Source organism: Mytilus californianus, unplaced genomic scaffold (genome assembly GCF_021869535.1).
Source record: "Mytilus californianus isolate M0D057914Y unplaced genomic scaffold, xbMytCali1.0.p SCAF_7, whole genome shotgun sequence".
Taxonomy (NCBI): domain Eukaryota; kingdom Metazoa; phylum Mollusca; class Bivalvia; order Mytilida; family Mytilidae; genus Mytilus; species Mytilus californianus.
In genome coordinates, this window is record NW_026262723.1 from 20931107 (window position 1) to 20955526 (window position 24420).

The 24420-nt window shown below is 31.0% G+C and overlaps 2 protein-coding genes across 6 annotated transcripts in view; one reads left to right on the forward strand and one right to left on the reverse strand.

The window, feature by feature from the left end:
• The first annotated feature begins 2962 nt into the window (after positions 1-2962).
• LOC127708838 (prepro-gonadotropin-releasing hormone-like protein) overlaps positions 2963-24420 on the forward strand; it is a 46379-nt gene continuing 24921 nt past the window's right edge. The window contains exons 1-2 of one of the 3 annotated variants that reach the window (XM_052213985.1): positions 2963-2987; positions 4120-4195. The gene's annotated coding sequence lies outside the window, so the exon portion shown is untranslated. Of the gene's footprint in view, positions 2993-4119; positions 4196-24420 lie in introns of all 3 variants that reach the window. The other 2 variants (XM_052213986.1, XM_052213987.1) reach the window with 2 other exon arrangements.
• Positions 6953-24420, reverse strand: part of LOC127708836 (RUN and FYVE domain-containing protein 2-like) — a 102542-nt gene continuing 85074 nt past the window's right edge. For 2 of the 3 annotated variants that reach the window (XM_052213980.1, XM_052213981.1), the window contains exons 14-16: positions 16603-16697; positions 15308-15434; positions 6953-14384 (exon numbers count right to left, since the gene is read on the reverse strand). In XM_052213980.1, the coding sequence (XP_052069940.1) occupies positions 14241-14384; positions 15308-15434; positions 16603-16697 (366 nt within the window). In that variant the 3' untranslated portion in view covers positions 6953-14240. The remainder of the gene's footprint in view (positions 14385-15307; positions 15435-16602; positions 16698-24420) is intronic. The other variant, XR_007985405.1, reaches the window with a different exon arrangement.

Here is a 24420-nt window from a genome sequence, read left to right on the forward strand (position 1 = left end):
AAAACAATTTTAAGGTTATATCTCTAAATTAGGTCGTAACATATGATACAATGAACTAATAAATTAGTCTACTACAGAATCAGATTAACCTTTAATATGTTCTGATGACATAAAAACATTTTTCAGTTTAGGGTAAGATCATTTTGAGAAGAAAAAAGAAGGCGCGTGTGTAGGTTGGAAGGATAGGTATGGATGACAATAACAATATAAACCTTTTTTTTACAATTATGAAACATATTTTGACAATGAAGAAAGGTTCTTACATTCACAGTAAAGGGTTGTACTGGGTTTTAATTCAGTGAACCGTATTGTATCCCTTTTTTTAACATAAAAGGGGAAGCTATAATTTGCACAAGATATTCTGAAGTTTTTGACATATCTTGATCTTTTCCTCGATATTGACACAGATGGACAACTTCAAAATAGAATCTATGGCGAACGTGATGATTTCAACTTTACATTTTCCCCAGTAACATACCCTCTTTTCCATCGTATGGCATTTACATATTTCAGTTTCGCTCGACGTGCATGCTCACACTGTACGGACTTAATTTATTAAACGATCTCTATCACCAGTTAGTTGACCAATACGATGTGTCGATGTCTCAACTCACTAACGACATGTTTTCGCGGTCTATGATCTTTAGATATCCCTGTAAAGTAGTCTGATCTGTAATTTTACTGATTACTAGTTTGTCGTTTCCCACGATTGTGACATTTTGACTGAGTGTAAAATCGCTTGGTGGGTAATATGTGGATAGCAGGAGACGCTTACCATGTCGAACCTCTCCGTTTGGAGTTCATTCAATTCACTCAATTTTTGTTTTTTACTTGGCTTTTTCTACCTTCGAGATTCGAACATCGGTAAACTACTGTCGCCTTAATTAACTAGTATCTAATCTAAAAGTTTTGAGAAGTACTAATTCAACTAAACATCCAAATAAAGACTTGAAGGGAAAATGCGAAGAGGACAATCAAAAAGGAAGAGATTTTAAGAAATTAATCGTGATTCATAAATCAGTCGACACAATAAAATACAAAATGAAAAGCGAGTTCATAGAAATTATACCAGATAGATGGAAAGTCTGAGTTTAGAAACAGTGTTAACAAAGATCTTCAGATACAAGTATAGTCGTCTATTCTGTAATTTTACCGATTTTGTCGTATTCCCGTTTGCAACATTTTAACTGAGCATGAATTCGCATGGCAGATGATGCATGTATAGCAAGAGACGCTTACCCTCTCGACGCACCCGGTCTGTTTATTTGCTCACCCAACTATGTCGATATAACGGAACTACAAACAACTGTCATACTAGTGGGAGGTTAAGCTAGCTGTAAAAATAGGTTGAACCCATTTTCTTTGGAAAAATGCCTGTACCAAGTCAGGAATATAACAGTTGTTTTCACTCGTTTGATATTTTCAGTTTTCTTGGACTTCCCTTTTTTTAATTTACCTTTGAAATTTTTGTTAGGGAGGTAACAAAGGATTTTCAAAAGAATTTCTTTATTTTGTAAATGCAAACTGATATTGAATCAATAACATTAACGGTATAATTTTACTACACTAAATGCGCATTGCGATAATTAATGTCTCGTTAGTGATGCTCGAGACCAAAACATAAAAAAATCATAATATGATACAAACGTTGAAGGGCTGATAGTACCGAAGAGGACCAAAAAGTAAAGCCAAATCTAGATAAGGAATCAGTGATCAATTTCACAAAAAATCGTTAGTGTAAGATCACACTTAAGACAAATCTTAAGTCAAAATCAAATTTCACAACAACAAAAAATACGAGGGAGATAGATTTCTTAACCTAATTTTTAGGCAACAGTGGTTTACCGATAGAAATAAATCAAGGTAACACAAAAAAGTGTTCACATTTCCATTGTGAAAATGTTTTGATAATTTTATTTAAAAATATCCAAATTTTCTAGTCACCGCCAAGTGCTGATTTACCGTGCAAGTTATTCTAGCAAAATATTTTTGTTGTCTACAATACTGACAGTATAACCTCAAAGAATGGTGTTAAACTCTAGATTCGTAGTACTGCATACAAAACAGATTATACTGAATATGTCATACAAATAAGCTCATCATAGATTCAAGGACTAAAATTGTGTACGCCAGACTCGCGTTTCTTCTACAAAAGATTCATCAGTGTTCCTGGGTTAGAGAAAATACTTAGTATTTCGAAAATTCAAAGTTTTGTAAACAGTTAATTTATAAGTATGTCCATATCGATGATAACTTAAGGACTTATCATTTTTACCTGGGAAAGGGGGGGGGGGGGCTGGTCATTTTGAAATCAAACATATACAATTTTCTTATTCCCCCATAATATTTTACTATTTTATTTTTACATTAAAAAAAATGTGATCCCCCTCTTTTAAACACGCCAAAATTTTAACATGCAAAACACTTACCTTTGACGCACATGATATGTAGGATATACTTGAAGATTAAAAAGTTCACAAATGTTTCATCAGAGATAAAATTGATCCCCCACTTTGAATTTACAGACAAATTTGAACCCCCCTTTTCCACTAACAGAAAAGAACTTGATCCCCCCTCACCAACAAGAACGCACTCAGTTTATGTTAGCGAACATAACATTGAAGCTGTATAAGTATGTTATTTTTTTTACCATGGGGTGATGTATTTCGAAAGTCAGATTTCTTCTCATGACTTGCCAGTAGACAGTTTTAAATTAATGATGCTGTTATTTAACATTCTAACTCAAAGAATTCAAGAATTCCGTATTATAGTAAGATGACATAAATATTTTGTTCTAGAATTCAAGGTAGTTGAATAAGTATTGATTCAAAAGCTTCTGGGTAATTGGCTTTTGCGTTGTTAATATAAAAAATCTTTCTACTTTTTTCTAGAGTATCGAGTTTTCTTGAACAATCTCTTGTAAATGATTTAAATACTGGTGGATTTCCATTGATATTAGTAGTTAAGCTGTAGTATGTTAGAGACAGGTACGGTAACATCCAACATTGCATACCATTTTAACAAATAAGGAACTCATTAGGCAGACTCCTTTTATATTTCGATATTACGGAAGCTATAGTTAAGTACATTTTGTTTTATTAATACTACAGATAAGAGAGTGCAGTTACATTTCCATTGCCAAATAATTTCTTTTTATCCGATACAAAAGAAAAGTCCGCCTATTTTTTTCCAATGCGCTTAATTGTTCCTTTGTCTTTTTAAAACATATAGTGCTGGAGGCTGTATCAGTTACTATGATTTTCCACAAAATCATAACAAATGCACACCGGTGTATAAATAATAGTGTCACGTGAGCATCTGCCTTTGGTAAATCTTGCACCAGGGTGACTAGTTGATATACTTGTCCAATTAAAGTCTCCTTGAGGATTTTATTCTTCGTCTCAAATTCTAACTGGAAAACTTTACGTGTGTAAATATATTGTGTAAATAGGAATCAAAGATACCAGGATTATAATTTAGTACGTCAAACGCTCGTTTCGTTCCAAAAAGTCTCAGCCGTAGCGCTCGAAACAAAACATTTGGTAGGCCACATCAATTAAGAAGTTGAAGAGCATTTATATAATATATATATATCATTTACACTTAACCATCTGAAAATGTATAAAATTAAATGTAAATGGAGGAATAATTTTTTTATTTGCACTAGCTACGACGTGGACTTTATTTATCTGAACACACGTTCTTTGTGGAAATTGTGGAAAATTCACTGAGCATCCCTTGCCATGAGGATAAATTTTTCAATACATCTATAGTACTATATATGTCTCTGCTTTTACAACTAAATAAGTTTTTGCTGAATTGAAATCTCTCTTATTACATAATAGCTTTTTAAACGTCTGGGATATGTTCGTTTTACACAGGAGTACTCTAAGCTAAGTTTTGTTTTAAGGTTCAGATCTCTACAACTGCATGTCATATTTAGTTAGTGGGTATGATTATGAATAGTAATGAAAGTCCACACAAAACTCGATCACATATGTAAATGTTTACTGTTTAAGTAAATTAAAGTAAATTGTGCACCCTGTGATATAATATTAACAAAACTTAATCAGTAGAGCTATGTAAGCTAATAAAAAGGAAACTTTCTTTCATTTTTAGACACCTTTTAAATTGAAAGAAATGGAAAGGCATCGTACAGCGCACATTACATTTGATAGAGCTAACCAATAACAAGGTCAGATATTGAAACAAAAGATATTCCTCTGGAACACATGAAATCTAATGTAGCCAGCGTAATGCTATTCAATCTAAAAATCATTGAAATAGCTCTTGAAAAAGAAATCAAAGTCAAATTGACCAGTTGACAAATGTATTACCTCTTTCATGTCTTTTGTCAACGATGTATGAATAGGAATGAGCATGTATGTTCTGGTGCACCTTCGATCACCCCGGTTATCGATGGGGTTTGTGTTGCTCAGTCTTTAGTTTTCTATGTATGGTTTTCTGTACTGTTGTTTGTCTTTTGGTTTTTTTTCGTTTTTTGCATAGCATTGTCAATAGATATAAGAAGATGTGGTATGAGTGCCAATGAGACAACTCTCCATCCAAGTAAAAATTTATAAAAGTAAACCACTATAGGTCACAGTACGGTCTTCAACACGGAGTCTTGGCTCACACCGAACCGTAAGCTATAAAGGGCCCCAAAAAATTACTAGTGTAAAACCATTCAAACGGGAAAACCAACGGTCTAATCTATATAAAAAACGAGAAACACTTATGAACCACATCAACAAACGACAACTACTGAACATCAGATTCCTGACTTAGGACAGGTGCAAACAAATGCAGCGCAGTATGTTTTCGACTTTGAGTTTGAATATCACTTTGGTATCTTTTGCCTTACTTTTATCTCACTGATGACGACTTAAACTTCAGAACAACCTAAAAATCTAGGGGTAAGAAGAACATTTGATTTAAGTATCTTCACATGTAGACTGTATCTTGCAAAGGGGGCGTTATAAGGCCCAACATAAGCAATTATCTCATCCAAGATCATTTAATTTCACATTCAGATATATTGAGAATGTTCTTTCCATTAACAATCCAAACTTTTCTGATTAGGTTCCATTAATGTATCCTTCAGAACTAGAAATTAATGAAACAACAGACACGGCTTCCTCCGCCTAATTTTTAGACTTATGCCTGGAATTTGACATAAGCGGTCATCTCAGTACCAGAATCTATGACAAACGAGACGATTCTAATTTTGAAATTATAAATTATCCCCACCTAAGCAGCAATATACCAACTTCACATGCATATGGGATATACATTTCCCAACTCATTCGGTATTCAAGAGCTTGCAGCTGCTACTCAGATTTTACAAAACGTCACGAGTGTCTGAGCAGAAAGTTGATGAACCAGGGTTATGTCAAAGAACGTCTCGTCCTTTTTTTTTTAAGTTCATCGGAAGATACTAAAACCTTGTTGATAAATATTCCGTATCAACTGCACAAATAATACATGATGGTCTTGAAGTATAGATTCTAGGTACTGGCGTTGTGTGTCATCTTAATTACGTGTTATGGTGTTCTTTTTATTTTTCTTTGTATATTTTTAACCATTACTGTTTAGTCCATTTTTGTTAATATACTTTTGACTTTTGGCGTGGCTCGGTATTTATACATCCCGCCATTGTGTTATTGTGCTATGGTAATTTTTGAATTCTTGTCTTTCATTTTTGCTCATGTACTTTGTCTATAGAGTGTCTATATGCCATTTTGTTTTTTCTTTGTTGTAATAGTTCTAGTTGAGTTTTATAGTGATTAAGATTATAACACAATGTTGACTGCTACATTTTCTGCATAAGGAAATGCCTGTACCAAGTCAGCAATATGACAGTTGTTTTCCATTTGTTTGATGTGTTTGGGCTTTTGATTTTGCCATTTGATAAAGGACTTTCCGTTAGGAATTTTCCTAGGAGTTCGGTATTTTTGTTACTTTACTTTTTTCATACTTTTAATTCATACCAATACAAAAATGTGGGATCATATTTTTTGTTTTAAATCTGAATCAACCACTGTAACATCATATCTACTATCCATGATTTCTTTTTCAAAATATAATAATAAAGTTATTTCATAGTCATTTGAGCTGTTATAAAACAATCACTTCATACCCTAACATAACCTTATACTCAGTGTTTATAAAACACATTTCAAGACATAATTCGAAAACTGATTTGATACATTTTATTTCATATTCATTTAAAACGATTTTGCACCATTTTACAACTTTATAAATAATATAACATTTAGCTTAATTAACATCTCATTCTCATCAGCAACATTTAAAATAACAATCACTCATACATCCATATATCATTTAACCATATATATGTAATATTGTAGTTATAAGATATTAACACATGCCACCAGCACACTTTTATTATTTCATGGTAAACTTCTTGTCAAGGAAAAGAACATGTCAGTAAATTGATAACACCAAGTTATCTAGAACATCTTATTTTTGAAGAAGATTGTAAAGGGTAATTTTAATGCAACCTGATAGCCAATTTCTCATCTTTCATTCTGAAATGCTGGTACCTAAGGAGTCATGTTATATGCAAATGGATAAATATTTACCTTTTTTCAAAGTCTTAATGTTATTTTTATAATTCATTGTAAATTCATACATTATTAACCATTCTTTCCAAAAAGTCCCCTTTTCACCGCTATTAATATTATCCTTTTACATCATATGGCTATTTTAAAATCAAATGTCTATGAGTGAAGGAAAGATTCAAACTTTGTAGACCTCCAACCCAAGCAAAGCCCCAACATTTATAATATTTTTTTGAGTGCATCACAGCCCTTGGTTTGGTCAATTTTATAAAACCACCTACAACATATGAAAATTTGTAAAGGGTTCCATGGAACCCTATGTCTCCTCTGCGATTGATGCTGTCAGTGTATAAGTGTAGTGTTGACTTAAAAAACGAGTCCATTTATCAGTAAATTACAGAATTATAAAAAAAAAATTCAATCCAAGTTTTATAACAATCCATGAAGATTTACAAATTTATCATGAAAAAAAAAATTAATCCCAGACTGTGTGAATGCTAATTGTAAAAAACTAAGTCCATCTATCAGAAAAATACTGAAAATGAAAAAAATATATTTTAAAAAGTTTGCTTCAGTCATACTATTAATTATAAAAAAAGCTTCTTCCAAAGTTTCATAAAATTCTATGAAGACTTGACAAAGTCATTGGTGTGTAACAAACTCTAACCCCAGACTGTATCTCCATGTTAACTGTAAAATAAATTAAGTCTATTTATCAGTTAAATACGGAAAAGTGAAGATAAATATTTTAAAATTTAGCTCTGGATATTGTCTTTTGGTCATAAACAACCTTCTGTCCAAATTTCATAAAATTCCATGAAGGTTTTACAAATTTATTGATGTCTAAAAAAACTTTAACATCAGACTGACTCTAAATGTTGACACCAGCGACAGAATCTAGGATCATTATGTCTTGCTTTCACATGATAAATGTAGCAAGGCTCAACAAAAAGCATTATCTGCATATGAAACTTGGTAAGGGAATGGTTGCTGACATTAATATTTCTCGTAATAATAAAAACAATGATGGTCTCTATAATTCTGCTATGCCACTAAGAAACATGAAACATTGTTCAATGACACTGCTCCAAACTGTCGTCTTTAAAATGCTGAGTGGAAATTTCTTCCATGAATCTGTTTATTGAACATTTAAATTTAATGAAATGTGTTGACTTATAAAAACTCATCAAAGATACCAGGCTAACAGTTTGGTTTTCCAGACACACTTTTCGTCTATACAAGACTCATCTGAGGTACTCAAATTAAAAAGTTGTGAGGCCAATTCAAATAGGAAATTGAAAGCATTAAAAACCCAAAATTCTCAAAAAGTTGCAACTTATATAATTAATAGATATAGGAAGATGTGGTATGAGTGCCAATGAGACAACTCTCCATCCAAGTTACAATTTATAAAATTAAACCATTATAGGTCAAGGTACGGCCTTCAACACGGCTATATTTGCCTGTGGGATAGAAAACACTTCAGTGTTTCAAAAAAAAAAATCAACATATTTAAAACATTAAATTTACGGAAAATGAACACATCAATGATATTTCATGTCAGCACTAATAAAAGCGCTGATTACTGGTGATACCCTCAGAGACACATCAACCAGGGGTGGCATCAATCACTCAAAATTACCAGACTTTTATATATTTCAGTTAGGACTAGTTTAGATGTCAATGGTATAAGATACAGTCAAAATCATGAACATTAATCACTCCATAAGTTTCATTTTTTCTAAAATACTGTCCATCACTTTATTTCTGCACACACATAAAAACTTCAATTCTTTCTTAGTACAACAGTTCTTTCATGCCTTCCATGTCCAATGTCTGCTGTGCTATGCAATGGAATATGTTTTTTTTGGAATTAGAATACCTTTGCATGGAAATGTGACTGAAAGCAAGTTACATGCATACTCACAATCTGAATTAATATTAATACATACATACATGAGTATTAACACAAATTTATGTTAGTCTATATACTGTTACATCCATGTCCATGAAACTCACATTATGTATTTCATTAATTTAGTAAGACTGCATTTTGTCATTACAGTTCAAACTCCAAACTTAGAAAACAGACACTGATAAATATACTGTAAATTTAAAAATTATTGCAAGGTTTTTATTAATTTGTATAATTCAAATAGGTCAGTATTGCAAGTGAGAACTGGTTTATGATAACCTATACATATTTTTTATGTAGATTTTCCTGAAACCACAATAATTCATCTCGCATTTTTGTCCATTCCTCAAAAATTGCGATAATAAATACATGCAATAATTTCTGTTAAATCTTCTTTTTCTAGTTCATATAAAATCAAATGGAAATGTATTAACTGTGACATACTAATGTGTGATAAATGCAAGAACAAAGTTCATGTTAAATTAAACAGAATTGATAAAACTGTGACGTAATAATGTGTGATAAATGCAAGGACAAAATTCACGTTAAATTGAAATTTGCAAAGGACCAGACAGTTATTCATATAAAAGAAGTTGGCATTCATAGGGAAGCACTGAACTTTTCCAATTTGAAATGTGGAGAACATGCAGGACAATCTGCTGTTACGTTTTGTACGTCGTGTGATTAGTTAGTTGACACTGTGCATTTTGAAATTCCATAATGGTCATGGGTTTGTAGAAATAAGAGAGGCTTATAACATCAAAGTAAAAAACACAAAAAAATGAACAGACAATTGCCCTGTTTCCCTGTAGTTCACTGTCAACACCAGCAACAGGAGTTTTAATTTGATTCATCTTATATGTACTGTACTATCTATATTTTGCAATTTTTTTTAAGAAATAATAGGCCTATCAATAAGTTGTTATACATTTAGTTAATATTTTCTGGTACCTTACAGCCAATTTCATTGAGTGTGTAGGAAAAGGTAAAATCTTTGGTTAGCTTGCTTGCTAGCTGAACCGTGAAGTCATTATAAATTAGGTAAACTACCCTCCTTTATGAGTAGACTAGTCCGACAGACAGATAGAATTGGTTATCTGTGGGACTAGTCTACTCATAAAGGAGGGTAGTTTACGTAACCTAATAATGACTTCACGGTTCAGCTAGCAAGCAAGCTAACCAAAGATAATACCTATTCCTACACACTCAATGAAATCGGCTGTAAGTGATCAGTAATTCTTAAAACATGTTATAATAAGGTTTTAGATTTTTCATTTCTTGTTCAAAATAAATATGTGCAGATTGCTAGAGTAATTATTTATTTGTTTGATGTACTGTGGTATACTACACAAAAGTCTATTTGCTATCAGAAAAAGTTCATATTTCAATTTACAACAATATATTTAATGCTGCTCAAAATCTGATGGTAATTTAAGCAACTGCTAAATCTTTTTTCCTAGTTCATATCAATATTAATGGAAATGTTTAAACTGTGACATACTAATGTGTGATAAATGCAAGGACAAAATTCACGTCAAATTGAAATTTGCAAAGGACCAGACAGTTATTCATATAAAAGAAGTTGGCATTCATAGGAAAGCACTGAACTTTTCCAATTTGAAATGTGGAGAACATGCAGGACAATCTGCTGTAATGTTTTGCACATCGTGTGATTAGTAAATTGACACTATGCATTTCGAAATTCCATAATGGTTATGGGTTTGTAGAAATAAGAGAGGCTTATAACATCAAAGTAAAAAACATAAAAAATGAACAGACAATTGCCCTGTTTCCCTTTAGTTCACTGTCAATACCAGCAACAGGAGTTTTAATTTGATTCATCTTATATGTACTGTACTATCTATATTTTGCAATTTTTTTAAAAAAAATGATTGGCCTATCAATAAGTTGTTATACATTTAGTTAATATTTACTGGTACCTTAAGTGATCAGTAATTCTTAAAACATGTTATAATAAGGTTTTAGATTTTTCATTTCTTGTTCAAAATAAATATGTATAGATTGCTGGAGTAATTATTTATTTGTTTGATGTACTGTGGTACACTACAGAAAAGTTCATATCTCAATTTACAACAATATATTTAATGTTGTTAAAAATCTGATGGTAAATTTAAGCAACTGCTAAATCTTCTTTCCTAGTTCATATTAATTTTAATGGAAATGTTTAAACTGCGACATACTAATGTGTGATAAATGCAAGGACAAAATTCATGTCAAATTCAAATTTGCAAAGGAGGAAAACACATGTCTGATATAAAAAATTCTAAGCCTGGTATCTTTGATTAGTTTTGTTTTTACTGTTGTTTCACAAATTCATAGGGCCCTTAATATTCATTTTGGAAACGAAAATGTTTTTATGTGTTTCAAGTTTTTATTTTTAGGCATTCATTTAGAACTCTTAATGAATAAATTATTGTTTACACATAATAAGGAATTACAATCCAAACTCATGTTGAGAAAAAGAAAAATTAAAAAGACTTTTTTTAGTTTGTAAATAATGTTTCCAAAGGGAATTATTTGATCTTTCCTCTAATTCAAAAATACTGTATTCTCCAAACATAAAATATCAGTTGAGATTGGAAAGAGACCAGGAAAATAGGTCAGCCAGATTTGCTTATAACTATAGTTTCTAACAGAAAAAAAATGGAAGAAAATTCAAATTGTTGTTATCCAATACCATTACGTTTAATAATAGATGTGGGCATTTTTTCATTTTTACTCTGTCATATAATATGTATTGAATACACTGAAAGTCTAAGAAATCAAAGTGCTTGTGAGCACTTAAGGTAAAGATTGCTTTCACTTTGCAATGTGAACTTAATATTTAACATTGAAATGAGTAATTAGGAAATACTTTGAATGGAAGAGGTCTTCTTTTGTTCATAATTGAATATTTGTAGTTCTTAGAGCTCTTTGAACTCTCTAAGGTAGAGATGAGGCCTGGAAGATTTAACTTCAAGCCAGTGAATTGTGGGTTTTTTATCACATGAACATTATAACCAAAAAATTTGTAAGGGTTCCGCGGAACCCAGTGTCTCGCCTACTTTTGCTGTTAATCGCAGGCTCAACAAAAATGAGGAAAACAAATTAATAAAAATATTCCTCTCTATACTATCTTTTGATTGTAAGTAGCTTCTGTCCAAGTTTGGTAAAAATCCAGGATAGTTTATGAATCTAATAAACTGCAGACTGTATGTAATGTTAACTGGAAGAAAAACTAAGTCCATTTATAAGTAAAATACGGAAAAAATGGAACAAACTTTTAACAAAATTTCCTTCTAGATATTAGCTTTCAATCATAAACAAGCTTCTGTCCAAGTTTGGTACAAATCCAGGATAGTTTAAGAAAGTTGTTAAAATTTCAAAAAAACTTTAACCACAGAGTGAATGTAATGTAAACTGGCAGAAAAACTAAGTCCATTTATAAGTTGAATACGGATAAACTGGATTTTTTTTACAAATTTTATTCTGGATACTATCTTATGATCATAAACAAGCTTCTGTCCAAGTTTGGTACAAATCCAGGATAGTTTAAGAAAGTTGTTAAAATTTTAAAAACTTTAACCACAGAGTGAATGTAATGTTAACTGGCAGAAAAACTAAGTCCATTTATAAGTAAAATACGGAAAAAATGGAAATTTTTTTTACAAAATTTACTTCTGGATACTATCTTATGATCATAAACAAGCTTCTTTCCAAGTTTGGTAGAAATCCAGGATAGTTTAAGAAAGTTATTAACATTTCAAAAACTTTAACCACAGAGTGAATGTAATGTTTCCTGGCAGAAAAACTAAGTCCATTTATAAGTAAAATAAGGAAAAAATGGATTTTTTTTTTTACAAAATTTACTTTTGAATATTATCATATGATCATAAACAAGCTTCTGTCCAAGTTTGGTAGAAATCCAGGATAGTTTAAGAAAGTTATTAAAATTTCAAAAACTTTAACCACAGAGTGAATATTTGTGGACGCCGCCGCCGCCGACGACGGAATGTAGGATCGCTATGTCTCGCTTTTTCGACAAAAGTCGAAGGCTCGACAAAAATACCCCTAATATTAACAAACATTAACAATTGATATATCAGCACTAAAAGAGATCTTAATAAAATCCCTGTGCATGCTGAATATATAGTTATAGGACTCCAAAATATACACCTGACTAATGTATTAAAGTGAAGTCTCTACTATTGTATTTTGATTAAAAAATATTAATGTTCATGTTCACATTAGATAATTATGGGTATGAGTATGAACATTTACATTGATTGATTGTTGGTTGCTTAACATCCAGAGGCAAATATTTTATGCATGTTCACAACAATGAAAATTTACAGCTTCTGTTTATATACTGGATTGTGACAACCTTTTTACTTTATCATTCAAAATTCAAAGATTTAAATAATCAAAGTAAAAACAACTTGGTATTAATTAAGAATAAAATTGATCGCTTTAACACTTGAATATTTTGTTGACCTGTTTTAAGTACTTGATTTAAGAGGGAAAACATTTAATTAGAATGCATATTGAACTTAAATTATTGATGTAATACACAAAAGATAAAAAAAACCTAACAGAAATAATTTAGAATATTTAAGTTGCTTAATAACTATGTCCATTCCTGTGTGTACAACAAAACAGGATTTGCTAGCCATAAAGGGTTATTTATACCCTCACATATTAATAGACATTGACAAAAAATTGTATGTATCATCAAATAGAAAGTAAATACCTGGCAGATCTGTGAACCATTAACACACCTTAACTCATCTGGCTAAATATCAAATAATTTAAGCAATACTAAATTAAATGGAAATGTTTAAATTGTGACATACTGATGTGTGAAAAATGCAAGGACAAAATTAATGTTAAGTTCAAATTTGCAAAGCAGCTGGGTAATGTGTTACAAAAATTCTATCATCAGTGGGTATAGTTAAAATTTAAAGTATCATAAAACTGAAAATTGTGAACACAAAACAACTCAGAATTATAAAATTCAAGACCAGAAGAGGAGTAATATGAAACAATAATTTTGGAATCACAAACAGACAGAATGCAGTAAACCATCAAATCTGTGAGTAGTGGTATAATACACATCAGAAATGATTATCTGGATACTGGAATTACAATAAAACTTGAACATGTGAAATATGGAAATGGTTTGAATTCCAGCATTTTTAAAGCTTTTTACAAGCCTTTGAATCAAATTTTTAGCCCTTTTAATTTATGCCCTAATATACAGTGTAATATACCCTTTATGCTCTTAAACCATATTGATGGAAGTGTACCTTTGATTTGAAAAGAAAAAAAAATTTCTACAATGTCATTTGAAGGTTACCGGTTATATAAAATATTGATCAAAGTATCTGGATTTCAACTTTCACCCACTGTATTGCACTTCAACAAGATGTAAGTTTGTCTGCTGTTATTCATAAAAAAGATTAGAAAAAAAAAAACTGTTGCACAATTGCCCTTTGCAACAAGACAGCTTAAAGCTGACATTACTCAATGTAAATTCTATATGAAATAACAGTGTTGAATCATTAAACATATTTTTAAAACAATGAAATTAAAAAATAAATTGGCAGTTAATTTCTTGCTTTGTTTGTCATGTTCTTTTTTTAAACCTCTTTCTATTGTGTCTCAGCTGAATATATAATGGAATACACAGCCAATTGAAGCAGTGTTTGTGTACATCATGATGACCTCTAATTTTCCAAAGGTCACTGGGTGGCAGCAGAGTATCTCTGTAACAGAAATGTTTGACAGTCATCACAGACTCGTACTGGCTTGGCTGAAGAGGGAAGTGGCATTTTATTGTCTGAACACTCATTACAGAAAATATTTCCACAATTCCGACAGTGGTGCTGAAAAAAAGAAAAAAGAAATCAAAATGTAACAGCTTTATTAAAATCCTGCAATATTCAAACACAAAACATACATATAAATTCTACCACATTGAAAATGATATTTTTACAGTTGGATTTGCAAAACTTACAAATTACAACTATCCAGAGTGGTTAAATATTGTAGTAAAAGTGTTAAAATCGGTTTCTCAAATGATTTAATGGAAAATACTGAGGGCAATGGTCCCAAGAATATAGAAGGACATGAGACAAATTTAATCCACTTATGGTTTATCCAAATTTCTCTTTATTCTAAGCCAGCTATTTTCCCGAATTGTTAATTATTTTTAAGGTTTGGTTCAATTAATTGGTAAAAATTCAATAATGATGTAAAGTTTTCTTGCTTTCCTGTGGTTTTGCTATTGTGACATCACAAAAAAGGCAACCATGCCTGATGACATCACTTATAAGGAACATGATCCTTTTTACAGAATGTTAAGAAGAAAGATATTAAAGTTTGCCTAAATATCTCCTAATAATTATTATAGAGAAAAAGATTTCACCTTGTGCAATACAATAGTGAATAATTCTCAATTCTCGACAATTAAACATTTAAAATTGTAAAGTTGAACTGTCTTGACAGCAGAAATATTTTTTTGCAGTTATGAATTCAAACTGCAATTGGGTGAAACATTTAAGCACATTGGTATTGTGAAAGGACAAAGCCTTTTGAATATGGACAGTAAAACAAAATTATGAAGACTGCTAAGAGTTCTGATCCTCCTGACATGTAGAAATTTTTTCCATTTGTAGAAAATTCAACCTCCCATTCAGGTGACTTTTCTTCAAGGGGAAATTCCAAATTCTCTAGAAATTATTTTAATGAGATTCATTTCTACTTATATCTGGTAACTTGACAAATCAACAGTGAGAAGCATACAAACCTTCCTTCTAGATATTGAGAATTCTTTCTCACATGTTTTACAACATGAAGCATCTTTATCTCCCTTCCATTGTAGATCCTTTGTGGCCATCTGTGCTTCTTTCATGTCTTCTACACGTAATTTGGATCTGTAGGAAAATACAAAAAATAAAAGAATGTCACGAATGCCCCACTCAAGCTTTACAACGTAAATGGGACAGACGGACGGTGAAGGGTAACACTTAATGCCCCCATCGCCTAAAACAGGGCCGTAAAAAGTACGAACAAAAAATACTGAACTCCAAGGTAAATTAAAAGAGGCGGAAGTCTAAAAACCTGCCAAAAACAAATGATTGACTATATCAACCAACAGACTGAAACGGAAAACAACTGTCATATTCCTGACGTGGTACAGACATTTTCTGTTGAATAGGGAACATAACATTCAAAATGTTACAGCACAATTATCAACAAAACTTGATTATCACATGTAATTCAATCAATTAAAATTTCATCAACAAATCAAGCAATCTAATTGAAATACAGATTATATATTCACTCTTTGCTTAGATGGATCCTACAATATTCTACTTTCTGTTCTAATAATTATAAATTCAACCAATGAAATTTCTGCCTTCAAATTTTTGAAGTCCTAAAAAGATCTACAAAACCAACGTCAAACAGAGTGTTGTCAGAACCTTGTAAGTAAATCATTGATTATTGGTCTTTATCACCACCACCAGCTCTCTTGGATATATCATGACAGCCAGTTTATATTGGATGAGGACATCAAAGTACCCGGAGAGAACCAGAACCTTCTGCAGGAAACTGCCAGTCCTAGTTAATCAAGAATGGAGACAAAAGCAACTTGCAATAAGCAGGATTCAAACTCACAACCTTAGTGTTGACAGGCTAGTGATTACTGTAGATGAAAGAATCAAACCACACTGCCACCAAAGTGACCAAATCCCCATGAAGCATGGACAAAGGACCTGTATTTTAACCAGAATGTCTAATTAAGTTTATTAGTAATGATGTCTACTTATGATGTTTTGAACTGACATATATTTTTCACTTTTCAGTGAAAAGTATTTTTAAAATGGAATAATCGTATTGGAACACTGAAAAAAAAAAATCATCTATGAAAAAACAGAGGGAAACTACAAAGATAAACAACCAATGAATAAAAGAGATAAATGGCAAAGAATTTTCCATTTAAGAAATCATACTTATTACCAAAATCTAAAAATTGATTAGACTAAAATCCAAATTTTAATTCCAAGTTATTCTTTTTTAATGAATGCAAGTCCTACTTACTCGCTTAGATGTGAACCTAATTCTGCTAATGCTCGTTCTTGTTCTTCACATGCTTTCTGTAAACTTAAGTGACCTTTCTGTAATTCTGTGTAATCCTACAACAGTATAGATAATTGATATCAATATTGGTCAAAATTGGCCTTTCATATAAAAAACATATAAGCTACTATAGTAACAGTAGAGTTGCTGACCAATTATATAGTCATTCTGTTGGTTAGAACCAGAGAAAAGTGGGACTGAAATGTTTGTAAGATTAATGAACAGAAGAATGGATGGATATGATAAATGCTATATAGCCCCCACTCCTAAAGTGGATTAACTACATGGCATAAATGAGGGTCTGGATGGCGGTCCTTCATTTCTTTCTTCTTTAAATCTATTTTTCTCTATTCTTTATTTACTTTGCACACTATTATCTATTCTTTATATTTAAGCACCCTTTTATTCTCTATTCTTCTTTAAATTTATTTTTCTCGAAACTTTATATTTTTTGAACTTCATTCTGCACTTTATGCCCATTCTACTAATTACGCTCCTCGGCTCTTCGAGGATGTTACTATAGCATTCATTTCCCGATGTACAACGAGGCATCTCATTTAAAAGAGGTCAAAATCCTTGACCTATGGGTATGACGTAGCTATACCTAGCTATAAATACTGCGGCTATTACCTGTGCCAATCATATTATTTTTCGAGCAGCGAGGTGTCTAACTCGTTATAATCTGTGACGACGTCCAGAATTTTAAGATTTTGTAAAACTGAGAACGTTGTTCCAGTAAAAAATGTTTTATAAACATTAGTTATCTTGAGAACTTATTATCCAAGTTCGTTAAATACAATGTATTTTATCGTTGTTCTTTTTTCTAATCCTTGTTCTAAAAATACACGTGTACTGTGGTGTGTAACACACAGGTGCTTATCACGTAATCAATGGTGGACCGAACGTTCACTTTTTAATAATTTTGACATTTTTTCGTCTAAATAAATTGATACATTATCGTAGTTATTTTAACACGAATGAAACTCTATACAGAAGTATATGAGTAGAATGTCTTTCTTTATTTTCAAGGTAAGTGCAAAATGTACGAAGGTGTACTCGTACATTCTTGCTATAATGTACCCACGTAGTGACGTACAATTTATAGAAAATATAGCAAATATACTTGAGATTTTATTATCACAAAATGTGATTAAAAAACATTTCTTATTCCAATATAAGAAACTGTAATGTAGTGCATTGGAATATTATGCTAGACTACTTGGTCGATATGTACACCTGTATGTGTGTTACTATAAATAGACAAAGTTAGTGATAATACGGAAGGCATAATGTGCCACTTCCAATCTAAGGTATCTGTAAACCTTTGCTAAAGATATGTTATATCAAATAATGTTCAAATAGCTAATTTTTAAAAGCTTATTTGTCCAAAGCAATTAATGAGCCTAGAGACTTTTATAAGTCCTTGGTGTGTCATAAATGTGACAACAGTTCAGAATGAACTTACAATATTGTTGAAACTATCAAGAATATGTACAGAATATGTATATCTGTAATATACAAAGCCATTTAAGGCTTCAAAATAAGTTCTTAGTGAGATAATAAAACTGTGTTACAGTTGAAACATTTACAGAAATAATATTATGTGACTGATATTTAAAATATCTGAATATTGAGAGGCCAGTGGAATATCACAGCAAACATGACCAGAAATAGGTCGAAGGAGGAACATTAGCATTTAATGAATAGTTCCTTGTAGAGCATTTAACATGCCACTAACAAACAATTGATTAGGTAGAAACATACTGTAGAAAATAATAGTAAAACAATTATTATTGTTTGAAAAATCTGCAACAATGCAGTGTTTTAAAATGCAAACTTTTGTTGCATAATTCTGTACATGAAGTTAATCTCATGTCTTTTACTATGATTTAAGATTTTATATCTTTATCTTGGCAAAAATTAAAGCAGAGGAGCATTGCTCATTGTTAACATGAGTTCTTTGCTTTTGAAAAAGAATAAGTACAATATGATAATGATGTTGCAAATTGTGAGAAGTGTGATGCCAACATATCAAAACATACTAGTTGATATCAAATATTAAAAAAGAAAGATCATAGGATCTTCTGAAAAAATTATATGATTGACCTGCATTGGTCAGATGTAAATTCCTTTTTTCAAGGATAATTTTTATGATGTTGACATAACATGCATAGTGTTACCGACCATGCAAGGGCTGTATAGTCAGTCAAGGTCGTTAAAAACTTCCATATATGTATGCATAGTGTGGAAGGAAATAAAAATAATTTCCATTGGATGGTTTTATCATTGCCTTGAAATTCATCAATGTAGATTTCATATTATGAATAAAATTATTTGACACTTGTAAAATGATACATTCATGAACATTTATTACCATATCTTTATTAAAGATATCCTCATATAGTTGAAATAAGACAATAAAGTTTTTCAGTCTTGTATCTTGGCATTGTTATAACATTAATTATGAATATAACAAACAAAGCCTTAGAATAGGTAAACAGTTACTCTTTTCTGAAGAAATAGTTCATAGTTATTGTTCTCATTAATCAGAACACAATTGTAGATCTTGATCATGTTGTCTACAAGGTATCAGTAATAGTAAACAACTTTTTACTGTAAAATATAGTTTGAGATACAACTATAAAAATTATTTAGATTCTGCCAAGGAAGGAAGATTCTTTCCAAAAGTCCTATTTTGACTTGCAGAAAATATTGTATAAATGTGCTTATTTTGATAAGACAAATTGTGCTTTACAATCTCAGTAATGATACTAGATATGATAAGCTATAATATATATTTATTAAATTGCAAATGGTAGCAACAATGAATGTCAAAGAACTATACAAAACAGGAAGATTTTTCTCTCAACATGCAAATTTTGCTTTGATGTTGGACATGAAATATCTGACATATTTTCCTTTTTATAAAAGGAATACTATAATGTACATTAGATATGTGCATCACTAATCTTTATTTGACTAAGTGTTGCCTTGTTATAGGCTAAGTCATATCTCTGTAAACAATTGAATATAATGTTTAGGGGACTAATCTCCTACACATTTTTCGTGTCAGATAGCAAATACTGAAGAAAGTAGTATTACATGAATTTATGTAGAATTTATAAAGTTTCTATAATGATAATCAAATGATAATATTGCATCTATGCATCTGTATTATTGAAATCCTTGATGGAAATGAAAATTGAAAATGGTGATCTTTCTAGACTCCATGAACTTGAAATAGAATTGCTATATTGATGCTTTTGTATCATCAGTTTATAAGAATTGACATATTCATGGTATGATATATATATATATATTATATATCATTTATATATTTTTATGCTCCATCGAGAAATGCAAAGTATTCTATAAAGCATTAGAATTTGCAAAGCAAATTACAAACTAATATTTTGTATATGTACACTGAATTTTCTTTTCAGTTCAGATAGAAATTACTTTTCTTAATTACATGTAGTTATATTGCTCTAAATTTAACATAGCCATATATAAAAAAAAAAAAAAAAAAAAAAAAAAAAAAAAAAAAAAAAAAAAAAAAAAAAAAAAAAAAATTGTACATGTAAGATGTATCATAAGCATATTGTACAAAGGAGCAGTTCAAGTCTTGACTGATATAGGTTAATATACAGTAATAGTTATATTCCTTCAATATCCAACATGTGTATGGATATCAGGATGGGTGAAGGTCATTTTCAAATGTTACAGTTTACAATGGAAGTATAAACTTTGTAACCCTTCTCCAGTTCTTTTTAAGAAAATTACCAGATTATCAGATGAGTGTTCACAGAATAGTATTACTTAAATCTTAGGATTTTTAAAACACGCTGGATCAAGTTTTAATTCTGGATATATTGATCTATATTAATTCTTATAACATAAGATATTAAATAGCTACACTGTTTTTTGTATAATTTGTTTATACTTAATGAAATATCATAACGATGATACTTTTGAGATGATTAACTTCAGAATGGAACATTAGATGCAGTATGTATATGTAGACCTAGTCTGTATGAAGTGTTGGACTTTAAGATTCAGTTTATTATCAATACTGTTTGATATATATATACATTACTCATATACTACATACTCATTGTCATAAACAAACATGGAATGTAAATTTACTGAACCAGACATCAAATACTATATTGTAGTTGGTATATTCCAGATACAAATGAATAAGAAGAAATTTGTAAATATAGTCACTTTATTAAGTGTCCTGAATAAGAACTAAGGTAGAGGCTGTTCATCTTTGACATCTACATGTAGTTTTAAATAAGTCAACCTTTAATTAACAGGTGACCTTAGTGTGACAGTAATCACCTATTTATGACTTTTTAATATGACTCAGAGAGGAGTTTTTGATTGCTAAGTTATGTTAAAGTTATGAACATTAACACTATTTGAAGCTTTCGTTGCTTACTTGAGCTTTTGAATCAATTTTTCTGTTCTTACAATATTAAAGACAGACTGAATTGCAAATGTCATGCAAAGAGATAATACTTGTAGAACTTGCAGTGACAGTTTTTAGCTAGTAAATATACTAGATATTTTACCATGGATTAATATTAGATAAATCATGTATACATAATATTGAAAGCTTCAGAATTCTAATGAAAATCTGTATCTGGCTGTGTTTACATCGGTATTTAAACTACTGTCTCCTGAATTTGTCTTCAAATTCTTGTTTGTTCATACACATCTGAACTACAGAGACTACTGTCATGTTAGAAGAGTACAAAAATAAGGGCTAAAGAATTAAACACTTTCAAATATTTAAGAAAAGTGTTGCCGAATAATATGTCAGTAGATATTTAGATATACAAATAATGGTTTGTAAGCAAGTATCAGGCAAATGGTATTTTGAAAATTCAAAACTTGTTATATAGACATAGGAAGATGTGGTATGAGTCAGTTATGCTCTTTATATAGTTAAGAGAATTTGTCTTGAATGTATAGAATAAGTTATTATTCTTGAAAATAGTGAAATTCAGACTACAAAATATATTGAGAGAAATATACATTTTGTTTTGTTTTCATTTTCAAAATTACTTTAAATGTTTTTGAAACTATTTTTTATACCTGGACTAACAATATTGGTACTTTACCTTAATATTTAGATTATATTTTTATTAAGTCAGAAAGATTAGTTAGATTGACAACTATCTTAGTCTCCAGTATATTCTGGACTGATTCAGCAAATTCTGATTTGCTCCTTGTTAGTTGTTCAGGGAACTACTTGTTTGTGCCAACACTTTGAATATGCTATAGTAACATCCTCGAAGAGCCGAGGAGCGTAATTAGTAGAATGGACTCTCATCCAAGTATAACTTGGAATATGAAGGATGAGAGTCATTCTAGTAATGGAGCCTGAGGCTCAAGAGGATGTTACAATTTACCCACCCAGTTTGGAGGGTACTGTTTGCCCATCCCAATTGTTTTGGTTGCACAAACAAACTTTGAATCATGATTGGCACAGGTAATAGCCGCAGTATTTATAGCTAGGTATAGCTACGTCATACCCATAGGTCAAGGATTTTGACCTCTTTTAAATGAGATGCCTCGTTGTACATCGGGAAATGAATGCTATAGTAACATCCTCTTGAGCCTCAGGCTCCATTACTAGAATGACTCTCATCCTTCATATTCCAAGTTATACTTGGATGAGAGTCCATTATTCTCTATTCTGTAAACCCCATCCAGACCCTCATAAATGTTTTACCATGGTATAATAAATTGCTTCGCTGAGCGCAGCTGGATACGACCGCAGATGTCCAACCCTGAAAAGTTGGGCCAAAATGGACACAATATTCACGCTTGATACAGGTCTGAATTTGGATTGTAACTAAATTTTTGACACATAATAGGTTTCTGACACAGAATAACTGTAGTCAAAGAACTTCAAATTGGTTATATGATTTGAATTTATATTCAATTTATTGCTTTTGTGCAATACACTATGCTGTTGCGAATTGACCCCCCCCCCCCCCCTTACCAAAAAAAATTTATTTTACCCCGTTTTTTTGCTTTTGTGCATATACACTATGCTGTTGAATATTAACCCCCCCAAAAAAATATTTGAAGAAATTTTCTTTTAATTTCTGAAATCTGAAATGAGAAAAATTGTCCCCCCCTCCAATTCTTTTCACCTCCCCCTTTCCCTTATTCCCCAAAAAAATTCTTTCCCTCAAGATATGGTCAGTATCTCAATTCAAATTTCTAATGCAGTTTGCAACCAAAATTACCCATTTAAATACATCATAAAAGTTTTAAAATATAAAATGACATACATAGTCATGGCTAAAATTAATATTAATTAATAGTAACTGCTAAAAATAAATTGACAGCTAATCACCTCAAGACAATCATCATTTCTTAATACATAATTTACAAGCAGTGCAAGGGAGGTAATCAAACAGTGTTCTTTAATTTGAATTGGATTACCTCCCTTACACTGCTTTTAAATTGTCTCAATTGTCCTTTAACCAGAAAAACCCTTGTTTTTCACCTTTTTTTGCCCCTAATTACTAAATGGTTTGAGCCATAACCCCCCAAAGTCAATCCTAACCATCCCTTTGTTGTATGGAAGTTTGTGGTATAATTTCAGAGAGATTCATACACTTTAACACAAGTTATTGTCTGGAAACTAGAAAAATGCTTATTTGGGCCCCTTTTTTGGCCCCTAATTCCTAAACAGTTGGGACCATAACCCCCAAAATCAATCCCAACCTTCCTTTAGTGGTTATAAACCTTGTGTTAAAATTTTATTGATTTCTATTTACTTATACTAAAAGTTATTATCCGGAAACCATCTGTCTTCCGACGATGCTGACGACGACATACCAATATACGACCAAAATCTTTTTAATTTTGGCGGTCGTATAAAAAAAAGTTTTAATTTTTGCGGTCCTATAAAAAAAAATTTTAATTTTTGTGGTCGTATAAATATTTTTTTTAATTTTTGCGGTCGTATAAAAATCATTCAATTATGGTTGTGGCCTGTTATCTATTTTACCCATGAAATTTGTAAATGTTAAAATATTTGACTGCCAAAAAGTTCACTTATCTGTAAAATAGACATTTTTTTTAAATCAACATTTCTTCTTCAAATGTTATTTCTAGGTCTTCGTTTCTGTCCAAGTTTCATAACAATCTATGGAGGATTAACAAAGTTATCATATTTTTAATCCAGACTGTATGTTAATGTCAAATGCAAAGGACTAAGTCCATCTCTCAGTAAAATACTGAATAAAAAAAAAACATATTTTCAACATCAAATCCATGTAGATTTGACAAAGTTACAGATGACAGAAAAAACTGCATCTCCATGTAACATCCTTTTATCATTAAATTACTGAAAAGACATTTTTTTGGAATTTGCTCTGGATACTGTCTTTTTATCTTACAAAAGCTTATTTTGAAAATTTCATAAATTCTATGAAGGTTTGACAAATTTATTGATGCCTAAAAAAACCTTAATGACAAACTGATCATTAATGCTGATCAAAATGTGGAATTGCTATGTTTCGCTTCTGCAACAAAATTTCACAGGCCCAATTAAAGTGTATTAACTTGGTTGGCCTACCCGGCAATGTTATATGAAATTAGGACATTTCCATTTGTTATTCAAGGTCACAACAGACTACTTTTCCTCTGAGGCAACAGAGATATGTGATTTCTTCAATAATATACAAAACACTCCCATTTTCCCCAGAAAATCTTTCTGTTGTCAAAAATGATTTCATTCTCAAGTGTACA